Raw genomic sequence first — 18,120 nt, forward strand, 5'->3', positions numbered from 1 at the left:
ATATGTTGAATTGGATGAAGATATAGATAGTAATTTTCTAAATCTATTACAAGAAATAACTTCAAGAAAATATTTAGTAAAAATAAACATTAAAATCAATGATTTTCGGATTGATGCAATCGCACTGTTTGATACAGGTGCAGATTTAAATTGTATAAAATCAGATATAATACCTAAACGATATTGGTTAAAAACTAATGAAAAAATAAGCACAGCAAATAAATCTAAATTAGAAATTATTGGTAAAACAGATGCTTTAATAGTAAATCAAGGTTTAGAAATAAACACAGTATTCTTACTGTCTCCTCAGATAAATTATATGGTAATATTAGGAACTCCTTTCATAAACCTAATAACACCATATTCAGTTAAAGAAGATTGTATTAAATTCAAAATAAGAAATAGTAAAGCTAGGTTAGAATTCACAGAAAAACCTAAAAGGAAGCAATTAAATTTATTAAAAGCTCATTCAATTAAAATATTAGAGATTAATTCTTTAATAAAATCTAAAGAAGAAGATCTAAACGATATTGGTTAAAAACTAATGAAAAAATAAGCACAGCAAATAAATCTAAATTAGAAATTATTGGTAAAACAGATGCTTTAATAGTAAATCAAGGTTTAGAAATAAACACAGTATTCTTACTGTCTCCTCAGATAAATTATATGGTAATATTAGGATTAAATAGAATTAATCCTAATGTGTGTCTAAATAGAATTAAAAAGCAATTAGAAACTGACTTTATACAAAATAAAATAAAAAATTTAAGAGAATATATGAAAAATAAACTTTGTGCTAATCATCCAAATGCTTTTTGGAATCGCAAACAACATGTAGTTGATTTATGATTTACCATATGAAAAAGATTTTGATGAAAAAACTATCTATGATATCCAGAGTAATTTTCTAAATCTATATATATATATTTCAAAAATGCTTACAAACAAAGATGCAAATGGTTATTATTCTTAACTCTCTGTGTCTTTTTTTTTTAAAAAAAAAGAAAACCACAATAACAGCAAACATGCGAAGAAGTCAAAAGTTCATTGCTTTGTGGTTTTACAAGAAAGATAACAATCTCAACTTATGATCAAGAACATGATTGACTGAAAATGATTGAACTATAATTTGTAGACTTTGAATCAGAATTATAAAATGTAAAATCATGATTGAATTAGTTAACATAGCAGATTGGTGGAAGATCAAGAGAGCTCCAAAGTGACAATTCACCATCATTGCTCAAAGAAGAAGAAGAAGAAGAAGAAGAAGAAGAAGCTGATGATGATGATGATGATTCCAATTCAATTGAGCTTTGTGGATTCTCTTCTTGTTTCTTTTCCATAGCTTCACTAATATTGTCTTGTTCTTCCTCTTCTTCTTCTAATACTTTCCTCTCCTCCTCTTTCTTCTTGTTACACGCGTTTCGCAGATTAGTTAACTGACTAACAGACCTCTCTCCTGATCCAAGCTTTAACCTTAAACACTCAGGAATACCATTAAAAGCATAAAGAGAAGCTGAGAATTTCCTTTCATATTTCATTCTCTTCATTGCAGCTCTAAGCATAGAAGGCTCATCCCCGTAGCAGGTCTCTGGTTCCACTGGTTCTTCCATCTCTTCAAAAATATCAAAAGGAGAACAGTACAAAGATGATTGATCAACATTATCAATAAACTGAAAATCCAAACCCCCCATGTCTACTTCCCCATCTTCTTCGTGAAAATTAGTATTATTAACATCTCCACTGCAAAAAGATTGAGTTATATGATCATCAGTAATCCAGTTACAGTCAAAATCAAGAGCTCTGTCTTCTTCTTCTCTCTCATCAGTCAAACAGGAACCGAACTCAACACTCGAACAACTACCGACCATGTGATCATTGTTACTGATATAATGATCAAAATCTTGAGGAGGATCGCCATTAATAAGAAAATCAGTGAACTGGGTATGATCTGCAGAAAAATCTGTCACTACTTGTCCTTCAAGTAATTGTTGCTTTTCTTGCTTCTTCTTATTGATGACAGAAGCCAAAGATGATGCCACCATAGTCGAGGTGGACAAAGGAGGAGAAGGGCAATTACCAGAGTTGTTGTTACTATTTCTTGCTTTGAGTCTTTGAAGAAGAAGATTGGTAATCTTAGAAGGAAGAGCTGAAGTCGTTGCAGAAGACGAAGGAGAAGAAGGCCAAAAATTGGTTCTTGTATTAGCTCCGCGAAGTAAACAAGCAGCTTCATCATAAGCTCTTGCAGCTTCTTCTGCAGTATCAAAAGTACCTAACCATACTCTTATTTTTTGTATGGTATCTTTAATCTCAGCTACCCATCTTCCTGATGGCCTTTGCCGGACACCGACGAATCGCTTTCTTGCTCTCCTTACTCCTCCTATTGCTGCTTCTTTCACCATCTCATCCCATGCCATTGTTCCTTGATCAGAACAACTGTTATTTTTGTCCTCCAAGTTTTCTTGACCAACTTTTCTTTTCCTACCCATATTTTAGTTTCTTTTGTGTGTTTTAAGGGTTATTGATTGTGTTGGTTGTTGGGATGGAATGGTGAGAATTTATATGAAGAGAAATGGAGATCCTGTCAAACGAGGAAGAGAGCTGAAAGAGTCTCCATTATCTTGTTCATATCTTTTTGTTGCTTTTCAAGTTTGGCCTCTGCTTAAACCAAATGTTAAGCCTCTCTTGAATTGGAGTGAGAGAGTACCAAATGGAAATATTCTCTTGAATATGGTTCAATTCTTGTAAAATTTTCTTTGACTTGGCCAAACTCCCCTATAGGTTCCATTTTCTATACCATTATTTTAAGATTTTTCTCAATTTTTACAATGGGAATCTAATCTAATTCCGGAATCAGTCATTCAATTTTATTTTATTTTTTTTATATTTTAGGGATATAAACATACATTTAGTTTCATCACTTGTGTAGCTGCGGATTAATTTTTTTTTTTAAGTTATCAAAAATATTCTACCACCTCTCATTTATCGATTGGATGAAAATTTAATCATTTTTCATGTTCAGTAATGATTATGTTATGTTTAATGAAAATATAGTTGGCTAACTTGAAAAATTTTTTATTATAATAGGTAAAATGTCTCCCGAGTTTATTACGGGCAAAATTTGCTATATTGAACTTATTGAAAAAATTTTAAATATTGTGTTCCATAAAAATTATATCAAACTCAAATTAAAAAATTAATTCACCTGAAAAACAAGATTCTCAAAAGAAATATTTTTCTTAATAAAAAGCTCAATAATGTTAAATACACCAATAAAAATTTATAAAGAAAACATTCAAAGTTCAAGAACTACTAAACCACACCCTAACTAATTAATTCAAGAACTAGTTATCTAAATAAATAAAAAAAAAAAAAAAGAAAATAATGTCACTTTCAAAGCTCAAAAAGGCCAAGAAAATTACATTGTATAAGCAGTCAAGCAAAGCAGCATCTTATCAGTATGCCTTTGTCATCGTTGTTGAAAGTCAACAAATAACGATTTTCCCAAAGCCCCACCACTATGAGAATGTCCAGCCCACTAATCTTAATCTTAATCTTAATCTTTTATTTATTTATTTATTTATTTTCTTATGATCATGGAGCTCTTTCTCAAATTTAGATTGTGTTTTCTTTCCCGCATTCTCCAACAACAATTGGTAGAGAAAGAAAAAAAATAATAATTACCAAATTATTTATTTAATTATATGATGTATAATTAAATTTATAAGAAAATAAAAAAAATGAAAAAGAAGATCTTGTGTGGTGGCGACTGTACGGGCGTAACAAAAGAAGAGACGAAGAATAGCATATGCAAACAAAATTCACCTTTTGTGTTTGTTACGTTGGTGTTTTATATCCTTGAAATTAACCAATCTTCAATTAACAATTAAACAACTAAACCTAATTAAAAATCTTTTTTTCCATCCATGTTTAACCGATCAATTATTATTTTATAATAGAGAAATCAAGTATTGTCTGATTGATCGTATCATTAGTATTAATAATAAAAAAGTGATTTCAAATTTAAATCATTTTTCATCAATTTAACGAGATAAAAAAGAATTATCGCATATTAATACTGAATTATATTATTTTAAGTGAACCGATCAAACATCTCAATAAATTAAAAAAAAAAAAAAAAAAGAAAAGTAAAACCATCACGCCATCAAAGTTGATCATGATCTCAATCATTCGTCATTGGAACCAGTTAATAAGTGATTAATTAATCAATTTTTCCTTTTAAAAACGTTTTTTAAGCTATCGAGTACTACAAAAATTAGGCAAGTGGAAGGATCTAGTGTTGCAAGAAATTGTCAATGGCTTTTCTTGTTCGTCCACGTGGAGGTCCCACAGCTAATCAATTGTCTATCTCTTAAACAAATAATAAGCATATAATTATTTAATAATAATAATTGAAGTCATAGCCTATAAGGCTTAGAAGTTAGAATAGCATAATTATTTTTTTTTTTTCCATAGCTCTTGAACATTAGGAGAGAATATCAGGTTGAAAGTTTTTTTTGTGGTCTGTTAATTAGGAATGGGGATGGCTTCAGAACCATAGGTTTCAATTCTACAACTGCTGGCTGCAATTCTAAAAAAGGATGGTACTAGAATCAAATTGTTCGAGTGTTCTAGAACCATGGTTGAAATCAAAATCAAATAACATTTTTAAGGTTTTTTCTTATTTTCTTAGTTTTGTTGCATGAATAAATAATAAAAGAATAATAATTAGTAATAGCATTGGAAAAGAAAAAACTAAAAGAGTTTAAAAAATTATCAACAAATTAAAATTAATTAGTAATAGTATTTCTTTTTCTTACAATTTCAAATGGAAAATATTATTTTCAAATCGGAACCAATCATTTCAGTTTAAAAAAATGAGGAACTAAAATTAAATCATAAACGGACGATTTTGATTTAATCGTTTCTTGATAAGCTTTAGCTCAATAAACATCGTTTAAAAAACGACCACTTCCATTGAAGAGCGTCGTAAAAAGAAAATGATGGCTTGGCGAAAGTCGTTTCCTTGATAGTAGTTTCATAAGTTGTGCGGTGTTCATAAAAATGCACTTGATCTGAAAACGACTATTACTAGGGCGTCATTTATTTAAACGATAGTTTGACGGTCGTTTGAATGCAGGTCGTTTCAAGATACGAGTGATCGTTGGCGAAATGCACGTCGCCTAGAACTATACCTTAGTATTCTGAAGGGAGAAGGTTATTTATTCAAACGACCGTAGTTCTGAGACGGCAGCATGAATTCCGGAGGGTGCATGTCATCACTCGCTTTCTGTTTTGAACGCCTATGCTCTTTTCAGCACAAGGGGCTGTTGTGCGCAAATACGGCGAGACGTTTTAGGGTGCAACCATTTTCCCACAACAACAGAAAGGATCTGCTGGAATTGTCAACCAACCAGTAGTCTATTCAAAGGCTCGTATCTCCATCTCTTTCTCTTCCAATGCACGTACTTAAACGACACATCGTCTTACTTTATACATAGATTGTTAAATATCAAACACAACATTATGCAAATTGGGAAACGACGATTCCCTCTAAACAAACCAAACGCAAACGAAAAAAGAAAAAAAGGAAAACAAACCATAAGAAAACAGTAGTCAAATACTTTCAAACTTGTTCATGAAGAAGGGGGGCGCTGTGGCTGTCAACATTCCTGCCAAGTTGAACTGGAGCCAAAGCTGGGTCTCGATAAGCTGTAACCAATTTATCATAGAATTCTGCCATATTTGGTTCATTCTGGTCTTCTTTGTCTCTCTTTACTAAACACTGTACAACACATAATATTCAGGTGTCCAGAAAGCAACCGCATAAAATCTATAACAAGTTGCTAAGAAAAAGGTAAACATGGAACTGCAAAAAGGAATGGTATGAAAATAAACAGATACAACATACCTCAGAAGGATAACCGTTGAATATGGGTCGGAACCGTTTCCGGCAGTACTCATTGAAAATAAGTGTAAGAACTGGAAGAGGAATAGTTAAACTGGAAGCCAGAGGAAGATCCTTAATCCCAAATAGGCCAATTGCAATAACATGCATCAGTATCAAGGAAAAAATTGTCGAATTGTGTACTATAGGCCAATACTTTCCACTAGTTTCATACTTGGGTGCATATACATTCAACAGCTGTCAAAAAAAAAAAAAAAAAAAGAGTTCAAATATATAGTCATAAAAATTATCAGCGGAAAATTAAGATAACACCTTATCTGAAAACATACAAATTATCAGGCCACAAGCATATGATGCTTTAATATTTAAAGCCCAGCAAGACAAATTATATTACAGAATGATGATAATGGATGAGCTATCCAAAAATCCAAAAATATGGTTACTTGCTTATTACCACCAAAGCTGAAATTCTGCCAAAAGAAAACTTTATCATCCATCAACTGTATTTTTGTCATACACTTTTTGAACTATACTCTGATTATTATAAAAGGAGTAAGGCCAACATAGTGGATGTGTTAGGTGGGGGAAAATAAAGCGAAGGACTGATTGTGGAAGAATTAATAAATGCAAAGAAAATAAAACAACAAGAATACATTTCATTCACCTGGTTGCGGAAGATGATGTATCCCAGGCAAAAATAAATCAGAAGAAATGGCAAAATCAGTGGAGCAAGGAAAAAATATGTTACACCAAGAAGTCCAAAGAAGAGAATACTGGGAATTTCAGTATAGTATTGAAGTTCTGGGACCTCAAATTCATCATCGTCTCTTCTGGCGCAGCAGAGTCTTCTAATATAACTGCAAACCAGAGGAATCAACCGAAAGAGTTCTGATGATAGGCTTGTCCATCCAGATGTGACAACATATGAAATGAAGAATGACGCCTACATTAGAATAAGAACCTATTATATCTTTTTATCATAACATCAAGAAAATTTTTATTTTTAATGCAAAGTAGACATTTGAAGCGAAGCAAGTATCTAGCTTACTGCAGATAAGTTACTCACCATTAAGTGGTAGCTGGCCACAAATAATTATATCTACCAATTCAGATTGTTCACCAGATAACCAATAGGAGAAACAGTGTATTTATATAATTATAGTATTAAAATGCTAGAATAATACCCATACATCAGATACAATAGTACCTAGTGTACTGAGAAAAGAACCGCACTAGAAAGTGTTTATTCCGTATTTCACAAGCAAACAGCTACCTTTGCAATTGCAAGGTGGGAAGAGACTAACAACACATTGTACTACTTGAGATATGCTGAGAAAGGCCTTTTGCCAGTATGTAGCAAGCAGTCTGGCTTATGCAAAGAATCAAGCCACAATTATTATCAATAACAACAATTTCATCTCAGGGCCATGCAGTAGATTCTCTTAACTCTTACTATAGCATCATAATCTTTCCATACTATGAAATTAATAATAAGGTTATTTTGTTGTCCCAAAAAAATCATAAAGATTCTCTTTTTGCCCCCTCTGGTCCTCACCTCCCCCCTCCAACCATCCTTTTTTCATGTTTCCTGTTATGATCTCAAACATTTTCCTCTACAAGTTGACTCCAAAGAACTGCACTTCATACACATACTGCCTCTTGCTTGCCGAGCATTGTGAATGACAATCTTAAGGGCAATGTGCAATTCAAACTCAGACTTCAAGGATAATTAGCCCAATTTAGCAAAACTGATTGCTTTTAGCTTTCCACTGCCCATCAACCTTAAGGATTTCACATCAAAATCAAATTGCCATGAATTAAAAAAGATTTAATTTTTATGGGCTGTCACTGGAAAGAGGTAATCCCAGTTCACAATGAAATATGCATTGCAGAGAAGAGGCATCATAGACACGCTAAATACAGGGTGATGAGTAGAATATTTCAATGTGATAATGCAGATGCATTCTCACCTGAGATGGAACAGCTTCAGCTAGTACACTGGGAATCTTCTTGGGCTCAAGGAAGACATTGACTTGGTAGAGAGCAGATCCTGATAGTACAGTTGCAAAGAAAATGTTCCATATAGTGAAGAATAACATCTTGATACAAGCACTTTTTTCTATTTGACTATGAGAAATGTATCCTTGCATGGAGGATAGCAATATCATCACTGGTGGCATGAGAAGTAGGAACAACTTAAGAATGAGACTAGGCAGATATCCTGTAATCAGTTGACTGACAACAGTTCTGCAATTCAAACATAGAGGATATTAGTATTGCATCTCACAATAGACATAGTCACTACAAAAACAAAATTCATTTGTTTTTATGCTGTCAGAAGATCTAAATGAACTGTAAATGACATTCTCAAATTCTTGAAACAATTAATTTTCAGTAGTTCGCCAGGTTCTGCTGCTTCTTCAGCTCCATTTACATATTACAAAAAGCAATCAGTCAGTGTACCTCCTACCACATGTTGGAGGGAACAAAGAGGGTATGGAATTAGAAACTGGAAGTTCATCTGAACCTAATATTTTAGCTTTTACTTTTAATGCAAAAATGGATATATAAATGGAAAAAACGCCTTATTTTCAGCGCTTAGTAAGTTATACTAAATGTTTTTTGTTTTTCTAAGCACACATGCATACTAGTGCATGTGCATGGTTGGGTACACAGAGATGTCTAGAAATCATCAGGGGTAATCCTTTACTGGTGTGTCTTATAGATCTGTTGCAGCAGAAAGCTTTATTTCAATATAATGCATTATATTAGGTACATCTACATAATAGTTTCTTGTTCCTAATTTCACAAATAAAGCATTACTGTTTGTATTTCAAAAGTCAATATTCAAACTTCTACCTTAGACATGAATTAAAATAAAGTCAGCTTAAGATATGTTCTTAAACATGATGGTAGTCTGAAAAGATGCTTTGATAATTCAAACTTCTACCTTACACATGAATTAAAATAATTAGCTTAAGATAGGTTCTTAAACATGATGGTAGTCTGAAAAGATGCTTTAATAATACTTTTCTATGGTAATAATGATGCTATTTAACCATCACTGCTACATTTCAACTCAACAAAACCTTAATCCCAAACTAGTTGAATCAACTATAGATACTTTTTCTTCATTTTTCAACATAATATACGGCTATATCTCGTTTCTATGTATCATCATCATTGCAATAACAAGCTCCTTGTATTCTAAGTTAAGGCTAAATATATAAATTTACCCTTGAACTTCACGACTTTAACCCCATGGCATATTAAATTTTGTTGGGGATCTATTGTACCCTTCCACTTGTGAATTTTGCACACATTGTGCCCATCCCACTCTAATAACAACAATTGTTGTAGGGTTTTTATCTTTTATATGTAAAGTATAGATATTAAGTGCAGTTAGTACAACTTTTGGAACAATGATTTCACATATTTCAACTATCCAATAAGTGTTTAATTGATCTAATTTTATAAGATGAAACATTCAATAGAATACTTTATACAAGTTGAAGTGTTTAATAATTGCAATTCTAACAGAAGTAGGCATGCCTTTGAAGAACGAAATCAATGAGCAATAGAGTGTTAAATTTCACTTACAGACTAAGTATGCCTTTCAGAAAAGGAAACCAGGTCTCCAACTGCTCCAGATTGGCAAGACCTTGTGCTATTACAACTGGAATAAAGAAGACAATTGTAACAGCAATAAAGGCAGCAATTGCAACCAGCATATATATCCACCTTCTTATGAATGATGCAGAAAAGAAAGGCCAGTGCACATCTTGAGGCTCAGGAGCTCGCTCAGTAACCCACTCTGTTGGATTGACACCCTGTTGAATGTGTAAAGCTACTGCAGCACCAAAACGAGACTTGAATGAAACAAAAGCAGCTGGGACTTCCTGAGAAATTTGAAAGACATAATGAAACAATATGTTGCATCAGCTCTCATTTTCATGTTAACAGGATAACTGAAAAAAAAAAAAAAAAAAAAAACACCGTTATAGATTGCACAAGTACTTAAAAAGTTCCAAAGACAGCAAGATATGTGGTGGGTAATAGTAAAACAAACAAAACATTCATCTTAATGTGGTGTCAGTTCATATGCAACCTCATTGAATAATAATTCCACAAAATTTAGAAATCTTCTGGAAATATGCAATTCATTCAGATGAAATACGGAAATTAAAAGGAGTCTCAAAACGATCACATGGATAAGATACTGATGGTGCATATTTATGTTTTATCCTATAAAGCAAATTAGGCCACCACTTCATTTCCCAATGCGCTAAAACTCAGGATCCAAGAAGCATCAAATAGAGATTATAAGCATGAATCCTGAAAGCAGCCATTTTATTCCAAATGTTACAACTGTATCCAGATCAGCCTTGCAGAACCTCCTTTGGCAATACTGGTATTGGAGAATGACCTTTATTCAGGGTTAGAGGAGTTGAAAAGCTAATTGGCATTAAAGAAGAAGTTATTTTCTTTTGTATTTAAATTAACTACCAAAGCAATGTCACCTATAAGTCCTGTACTTAAATGGAGGAAGTCCATTTCAAACTATGGTTATTTTTGTTTCAGACAGATGTTACAAACCTCTCCACTCAATGAATGTTGCTCCATCCTCACATTATCTTCCAAATCTTCCAGCTTCTTTTCATAATGGTCAAAGAGATTAACTTTACGTCCAAAGAGTCCCAAAAAGCCTTCACGTCTAATTTTTGGCTGAGGACGATTTTCTGATTTAATGCGTGCAAGCCTTCTATACAACTTTTCTGTATCGTTCTGCATGGATAACACAGTTGTAAGAAAAGCAAAATGTAAAAAGAATAAAATAATGAAAACCACTGGATGTCCAGGCTAAAAACCAAAAATTCCCTAATAAATTTATGATGAATCTCTCAATTCCATGAAGAATGGAGAGTGCAAATTTTGCAAATTGCTGCAAGTTCTTCTGTGAAGGTCTGTCCTCTTATTTTTTCAGGAACATGAAAAACTCTCAGCCAAAAAAGGGTTTGAAGTGTTGTAAACCATTGAAAACGGTACTTTTGTGCATTAGACAACTATTGAGAGAGAAATAACCTCATAATAGTTTATTTCAGTTGTTAAGAAGTGCTACCTTGATGCATTAATGTAAGTTCAACTTTAAATGATTGTCCTATATACATATAATATTTGGAACTGACAAGCATGCACATATAAATAATTAAATACAGGGGACAGTTACGTAGCATATAAATACCAGAAAATTACAAAACCTCATTGCACATGAAATTTAATAATTAAGTAAAGGGTATGTGTCCACCGCAAGCTGAAATTAATAAAATTAATCAGCAGGTCTTCCTCAATGCTTACAATGAGACCTTGAATTTTGCTTGTTTGATGAATCACTGAATTTGAAAGATAAGTAGAAGGATGATTCTCTGTGAAAAAGGTCTCAACAACTTCACTAAAGCTTCTGCCGGACAATTTAGGGATACCACGGACTAATATGGTAAACTGATGTGGCTGAGGTTTGGACGAATAGAAGCAAGAAATCCTTTTTGATGAAATATAGCTGTACTCCTGCACATAACCCCAAATTAGAGTTTCTGGATGCTTTTAGTCTCATGAACTAGAAAAGCGTGATGACATTAGCTGAAGAAAATTACTTACACTATAAAGTAGATAGCAGACAACGCCTGTAAAAATATATGCAGCACAAAAGTGAATCCATAACCTTGAGAAAGGTCAAAACTAATAATCAGGGTTTCCTTAACATTCATTAGCAGAATGCTAGTTTAAAATGCAATAAACATCATATAACAAAGAGAATCTAGCAACAATTGATAGCTTATACTTCTGTTGTATCAATTATCATTGCAAGTTGAATGGCAATATGAAGGAGGGGAATATTAATAAAATGAAATGTGCAACTGACTGTAGTGAAGCCAATACAAGAAGGGGAAAAAATTAGAAATATGAAGGATGAGAACAATAAAGAAAGATAGAATGAGAACAATACGGAAAGATGCCTAGTTAAGATTAAAATAATATAACAGCTAATAGCATTTTTATAAAAAAATGGAACAAGCATATTAAATATGTTCACTCCAGTTATCGCTCTAGCTATTGGCAATTTTCATCACCCCCACTTATGGCGAAACCTCAACCTAAAATTGCACTCAGTTTCACAGATTTAAATGTACTTGTATATGCAGAATAAAAGCCAAAGACGAGATATGCTTAGTCAATTCCCATTATCACTCATGAGAAGTGAACACAAAACCAACTAAAGGAAAAAAATGGAAATGTGAAAACTACACTTTTTAAATTTGATGCATTTACAAGTGACAATTACTCAAACATAAAAATCTTCAAATAATGAAACAATTCCATCAAATTTGACATTTCTATTCACCGGGGCAGCATAGATATACTTACCACTTAGAACCGCTATTAACATTGGATATGCTGAAAGAGTCCAAAGACTTGTTTGGCAAATCATAAAAATCATCAATGCTTAACTGACTCCCAAGATAATTAACAGGAAGAAGAACACAAATCCCAATAATCCCACCAAACGCAAACACTTTCAAGCTGCAACCAAAGAAAACAAATAATTAAAACTATAACACAAAAGGACAATCAAAATCCAATGAAACAACTCGAAGTTACCTAAAAATGAAAATGCGTATGAAGACTAAAGCGTCCAAACCAGAAATTGACAGTAGCTCTTCTTCAGTGAGTTGCCATGCGTTTCTAACCCAACTAGCAGAAGGCAATAACCTTTCTAAATTGAATAAATCATCTGTCTGTTGCTCAGATTTCTGCTTATCGATCAAACGAGGAGCATAGACGAAAATATTTCCCGGTTGTTTTCTCAGTATAGAATAGAGAGTGAAAAATAAGAAACAGAGGCCCAAATTGATCCCAACTGATGTTAATAAGGCTGAAAGTAGCATTTCCGTTTAAGTTCTAAACAAGCTGCACCATAGATAGACCAAACTATTAAGCTATAAAAGAAAATTCTTGCTCTCAGACAAAGAAGATACCTCACAGGCAAGGTTGCTTGCTTGTTTGAGTCAGAAGGTGCTTCGCTTTCCCAAAAACAAAAATTTAAAAGTTCAAAATAATTAAAAAGGTTTCAAATGATTAGAAGGATAAATTACTCGCTCCGTCCTTTTACATAGAAAAGTTTATATTTTTAGTCTTCTTTTTATGTACTATCTTTATATATAATATTTATCACATTTAAAATTTTATATTACTTAAAAAAATTATTAAATTTATTTAAATTATAATAAATTATTAAGTAAATTGATTATATTACTCTTAATTTAATATTAATTTTTTAAAAATCATTAAATTAAATTAATAGTTATTTGTCGTATACAAAGAGTAAACATGTAAAAAAATATTAATTACTCATTGAAAATGACAAATAGAATTAAAAACTAATTTTTTTAAGTTAAAAATTAATATATTTCGTAATTTAAAAAAAAATAATGTTTGTCATAATTTTCAAAGACATGCATGATTAATTATGTGATAAAGTAAAGAAGAATAATTAGTTGTGGGAATATATATTTAATGAATTAATTTCCCTCTGAAATTAAGATTCTTTTGCATCCATTTATGTATCTAGAACCGTTTAATGTTATATTTGTCATTTTGGATAATATGATCCAAGGTCAGCCAATTAACACTGCTCTTTCTCAAATATGATAAATATTATAAAATGGAGGTAGTAGAAATTTTTGCCTAATTTTATAATTTTAGAAACCATGCCAATATGAAAAGTTTATCTTACCATTGTTTTAATTCTTTGTGGAGTTTTTATTGTGGTAGATTCTCAAAATGGTGGCAGACAAAAATATAGATGAGTATTTAATGTGAAGAATTTTTAGATTGAGTTTTTTATATTAATTTTCGCTAAAAAGAAATGTACTCATACAGGTGATATCGGTGTTGATTAAAATAGAGTTTGAATAAAAAAATGCCACAAAATTTTTAAGTTGACTACATTAAAATGAATTTTTACAGACTTTGCCTAATATTCGACAAATTATTTGATATTTAAAACATGTTTTCAATAACTAAATAGAGTTTGAAATTACATGAGCACGAATTTTTATATTTTTCATGCAATTTTTCCAAATTAAAGATAAAAAAATGGGTCAAAGCATAAACTTCACTTTTTGCTACTGTTTGTATTCCTTCATTTCAACAAAGTATTTAAAGCATCATTGAAAATTGAAAAATATAATTGAATGTATATATTATATTAGAGGAGGAATAAATGAGATATTAGGTTAACTTAGGAAAAAAAAAGGCAAAAAAAGTTAATTAAATTATTTTCTTAATCTTGATGAAAAATTAGTTGTTCCCATATAAAAAAATAGAGGGAATATTATTTAGTCATTATATTAGTCATAATTATAATTTTATCCGTTTTGTTCGATAAATATATTGATTAATCTTTTGACTAACTATATGTAAACATATTACCGCTTAGTTTAATATTATAGGTGCTAAACTTACAAAGTATAATTCAGTTGACAATGCAAGCTGGACATGTAGAAAAAACTATCGTGTTCGATTGCCACTAAACGCATTTATAGGGAGGGAATACATCTATAGAGGGGTGAAGAGCCTTAACCGTAACTAAATTTTGAGTCGAATTAAACGGTCCCTAATAATAAGTTCTGGATACCGGCGTTGTTTAAAAAAAATTAAAAAAAATTATAGATGCTAAATTTCAAAGACTAGTCAATATAATCATTATTATCGTTTCTTAATATATTCACAAATTTGTACCTTACAAAATAATTACTACATCACAAAATATAATTCGTTTTAATTATATGAAGGAGTAATAAATAATATATTTTTTTTCAATTTTATCCTTATTGATACTATTAGATACAATAATTATCTTTAAGTAATTAAATATAAAGCATTAAATGGTAATTTATTAAAATTAAAAAATAAATTTGCTTCGCTTGTATAATTAATAATGTTAGCCCGCAGATTGATAGCCCAACGACAACGTGAATGCTTTTAATATATTTTTGTTTTAATTGTGTCGTTTTGACGCTTCATTTGCAGTGGATCTCGAGCCAGACAACCTGGAGTACTATTTTTAGATGCTATTAGTATTAATTACTAATACTAATTGTGGTAGCACAAGCACCATCTCCTTTTTTATTAGTTTTAAGAGTGTAAATACAACTACACATTTACTATATATTGATTCGATGAATATTTTATATTATTATGTTTTTTTTTGTTTTTTTTTATTTTTATGATTTAAGTTAATGAAAGCTTATCATTTACCTAATCCATCAAATTGAGGTTGAGGATGGGCCAAACCGGGAGTGGGGTATTGGGCTGAGCTCATCTAGAGTTGGGTTTCAAAGCAACTAATCAACAACTACAAGTCATTATAACAGTAATACCGGATATTCCCCGCTTCCACGGATAGGAGCAAGTCTTATCCTTACCGAAAAATGCACACAAGAAGAGAACTACAATTACAGTTGTCAGTCGTTCTTTGCATTCAATAATCTAAGCCATATTGTACTTCCCGTGTGACTTTATCATTTACCCTTCGCTCCCATTGTGCACCGTTCTTACCCCACGCGAACGTGCACTGCCATTTTGATCGTTCGAATTTCTACAAACTGCGACCATCACCTCCACTGCCACCACCAAATTCCGGCTTTTAGAGGGTCCCACGCCTAGTTCCAGCTATCTCCGCCGCGATTTTGCCTCCGATTGTACCAGGTTCTCTTAATGCATCGTCTAATCTTAATTCATTTAGTTCATTGAAGGATCTTAGCTTTAACTTGAAGATTATTGGTGCTAAACTAAACGTGTTTCGATCGACCTTCTTGATTCAGAAATTGGAAGGATGAGCGAAGTGTTTGAAGGATACGAGCGCAAATACTGCGAGCTCTCGGCGAATCTTTCGAGGAAGTGTACGGCGGCTGGTGCTCTTGATGGAGGTACATTTTTGCCTGGAGATGTGCTCGCGGTGGATTTTTATCTTTATTGCTCATGGGTTTCACTTTAGTGGAATTCTTTTTTTTTTTTTTTTTAATTGTTATGAGGTTTTATTTGGAGAAACATGAGGTTGTTAAATATAGATTCAAATTTCCTTTTCTATTAAGGGTTCTAAGTAGTTTCCCTTTCACCTTTGCGAGAGGATTAAGCTTACTGAGCTTAAAATTGATTAAACCTATTAATCACTAATGCTTGCTTGATTAAACTTATTAAGCTTTTTATTGTATTTCAATCTGCTATAAGTTTTGAATATGATCTAATTTGTGAAATCTAATGTGCATCTTATTCCTTTCCTCTGTTCAAAATTTTAATTTTGATAGTGATTTAATCATAACAAGGACAATTGATGCTTATTAATTTACAATACTGGTCATCCTGTAGAGCAAAAGAAGCAAAAGCTTTCTGAAGTAAAAGCTGGGTTGGACGATGCAGACTCTTTGGTATCAATTTGACTTATTAAATGGTCTATTGCTTTAGGCTTTTCCACCTATATGCTTCGTTGTTAACTATGATATGCTGTCCATATTTCTCCAGATTCGCAAAATGGACCTTGAAGCAAGAAGTTTACAACCAAATGTCAAGGCTGTTCTTCTAGCTAAGTTGAGGGAATACAAGTCGGATCTGAACAATCTGAAAGGTGAAGTTAAAAGAATAGCATCTGGTGGCCTAAATCCAGCTGCCCGAGATGCACTGCTGGAATCAGGGATGGCTGATGCACTCACAGTATGTATTATTCTATATACCTTTTTTCAATATGGTAACAGTTCCAAGTGCAATGGCAATTCAGTTGTCAGTAATGTGCTTGTCATACATGCCCTTATTTATTGAAGTGAAGGGTGAATGTTTCTTTTAATTGCTTTTACTTGACAGATTATCTGCAGATTAACATTTTGCTTTAGTATGTAAATTTTTTGATACTTTTTTGTAGTTATCACTGTTTGGTTATATAGCTGTAGAAAGACACCTGGTTGCTGATTTTGGCATACACTTAGAAAAGGGGTTTTGGTTGCAAAAGTGAGGGTGTTGTTTTGTGTATTTTCTTCCTTGTTATCTTATTTACTACATGTTCGGTGGCTCCGTTAAATTGATGCATGCAATTGTTCAGGGTGCCAGCATAAAATCTTAAATCCACTTAGCCTCATCTTGATACAAATGGTTGTTTTAGTCATCTATACCAGGGTTAAGGAATGGAGAACCTCCAAGCTAAAGTTCTATGTCACTTGTTAATTTGTTATGTTTCTGTAAATTCTACCATATTGTTTTGATCTAATCTTTCCTTTTTGATAGTTGAATATGTCTGTAACTTATCATTGATGCGACATTTACAGGCCACAGCTGATCAGAGATCAAGATTAATGATGTCGACAGAAAGATTAAATCAGTCCAGTGACAGAATTAAGGACAGTAGAAGAACCATGCTGGAAACTGAAGAGCTTGGTGTTTCGATTCTTCAAGATTTGCATCAACAGAGACAGTCTCTCTTGCATGCCCATGACACGGTACCCTCCACTAAGTTTCTAATTTTCGCTTCCTAATTTTAGTTCCATTGGATATTTTTGTGGTTTTTGCTGATGCTGAATTATAGCACACCATCTCCTTGATACCAACCACTTCTTTTTTCTTGCTTATATTTCTAAACATTAGTGCCGAGAGTTGAACTAGCACATGACTGTTAGTTACATTTCTGTCAAATTCTAGATGTCACGGAACTAGCAATACCAAACACCACCCATTTTATTTGATGTGTGTTCTCTATCCTGCAGCTGCATGGCGTAGATGACAACGTAGGCAAGAGCAAGAAAGTATTAACTAACATGACCAGGAGGATGAACCGGAACAAGTGGATGATTGGTGCTGTTGTTGCAGTCCTTGTGGTTGCCATCATCTTGATCTTGTACTTCAAACTCAAATAAGCCAAGACATTCCCTCTCGTTTGCTCTCTGAGTGTTTTATGGGGATTTTTTTTTTTTTTTTTTTTTTTTTGTGTTGTCCTTGGGTTATCGTGTGGTTTTGCCATTGAGTTTTGAAAAACATATTTGATTTTATCTACTGCTGCTGTACTTTCCATCCATTTTTATCCTGCAGGGTTGATTTGGGGATATACCTTAAATGTACATGGCCTTTTATGTCTGTTCGAACTTGATAATACTTTTCTTTAATTATCT

At 32.4% G+C, this 18,120-nt stretch overlaps 3 protein-coding genes across 6 annotated transcripts; 1 reads left to right on the forward strand and 2 right to left on the reverse strand.

Moving 5' to 3' along the window:
• Positions 1 to 982: 982 nt before the first annotated feature.
• LOC105644101 (uncharacterized) lies at positions 983 to 2,845 on the reverse strand. Its single transcript, XM_020683211.3, has one exon. The coding sequence runs from the start codon at positions 2,487 to 2,489 to the stop codon at positions 1,176 to 1,178; it is 1,314 nt and encodes a 437-aa protein (XP_020538870.1). The 5' UTR covers positions 2,490 to 2,845; the 3' UTR covers positions 983 to 1,175.
• Positions 2,846 to 5,466: 2,621 nt separating this feature from the next.
• HYP1 (hyperosmolality-gated Ca2+ permeable channel 2.3) lies at positions 5,467 to 13,029 on the reverse strand. Of its 4 annotated transcripts, XM_012229358.4 has the most exons (11): positions 12,943 to 13,029; positions 12,566 to 12,874; positions 12,332 to 12,487; positions 11,564 to 11,627; positions 11,264 to 11,473; positions 10,505 to 10,693; positions 9,509 to 9,807; positions 7,879 to 8,155; positions 6,573 to 6,851; positions 5,912 to 6,145; positions 5,467 to 5,785 (listed from the first exon to the last, which is right to left on the reverse strand). In XM_012229358.4, exons 2-11 carry the CDS (start codon positions 12,850 to 12,852, stop codon positions 5,627 to 5,629), a joined length of 2,154 nt encoding a protein of 717 aa, XP_012084748.1. In that variant the 5' UTR covers positions 12,853 to 12,874; positions 12,943 to 13,029; the 3' UTR covers positions 5,467 to 5,626. The 4 variants fall into 4 exon arrangements, with proteins under 4 accessions (XP_012084748.1, XP_012084749.1, XP_020538897.1 ...); XM_012229359.4 differs by lacking the exon at positions 11,564 to 11,627 and having other exon boundaries at positions 11,264 to 11,465; positions 12,566 to 13,015; XM_020683238.3 differs by lacking the exons at positions 12,566 to 12,874; positions 12,943 to 13,029 and having other exon boundaries at positions 11,564 to 11,589; positions 12,332 to 12,472.
• A 2,418-nt stretch (positions 13,030 to 15,447) lies between these two features.
• VTI13 (vesicle transport V-snare 13) lies at positions 15,448 to 18,117 on the forward strand. Its single transcript, XM_012229356.4, has 6 exons — positions 15,448 to 15,676; positions 15,793 to 15,897; positions 16,337 to 16,395; positions 16,490 to 16,678; positions 17,284 to 17,454; positions 17,719 to 18,117. The coding sequence occupies exons 2-6, from the start codon at positions 15,804 to 15,806 to the stop codon at positions 17,866 to 17,868; spliced, it is 663 nt and encodes a 220-aa protein (XP_012084746.1). The 5' UTR covers positions 15,448 to 15,676; positions 15,793 to 15,803; the 3' UTR covers positions 17,869 to 18,117.
• The last annotated feature ends 3 nt before the right edge of the window (positions 18,118 to 18,120 follow it).

This window comes from Jatropha curcas, chromosome 4, assembly GCF_041381405.1.
Source record: "Jatropha curcas cultivar XTBG-Jc1 chromosome 4, XTBG_Jcur_1.0, whole genome shotgun sequence".
Lineage (NCBI taxonomy): Eukaryota > Viridiplantae > Streptophyta > Magnoliopsida > Malpighiales > Euphorbiaceae > Jatropha > Jatropha curcas.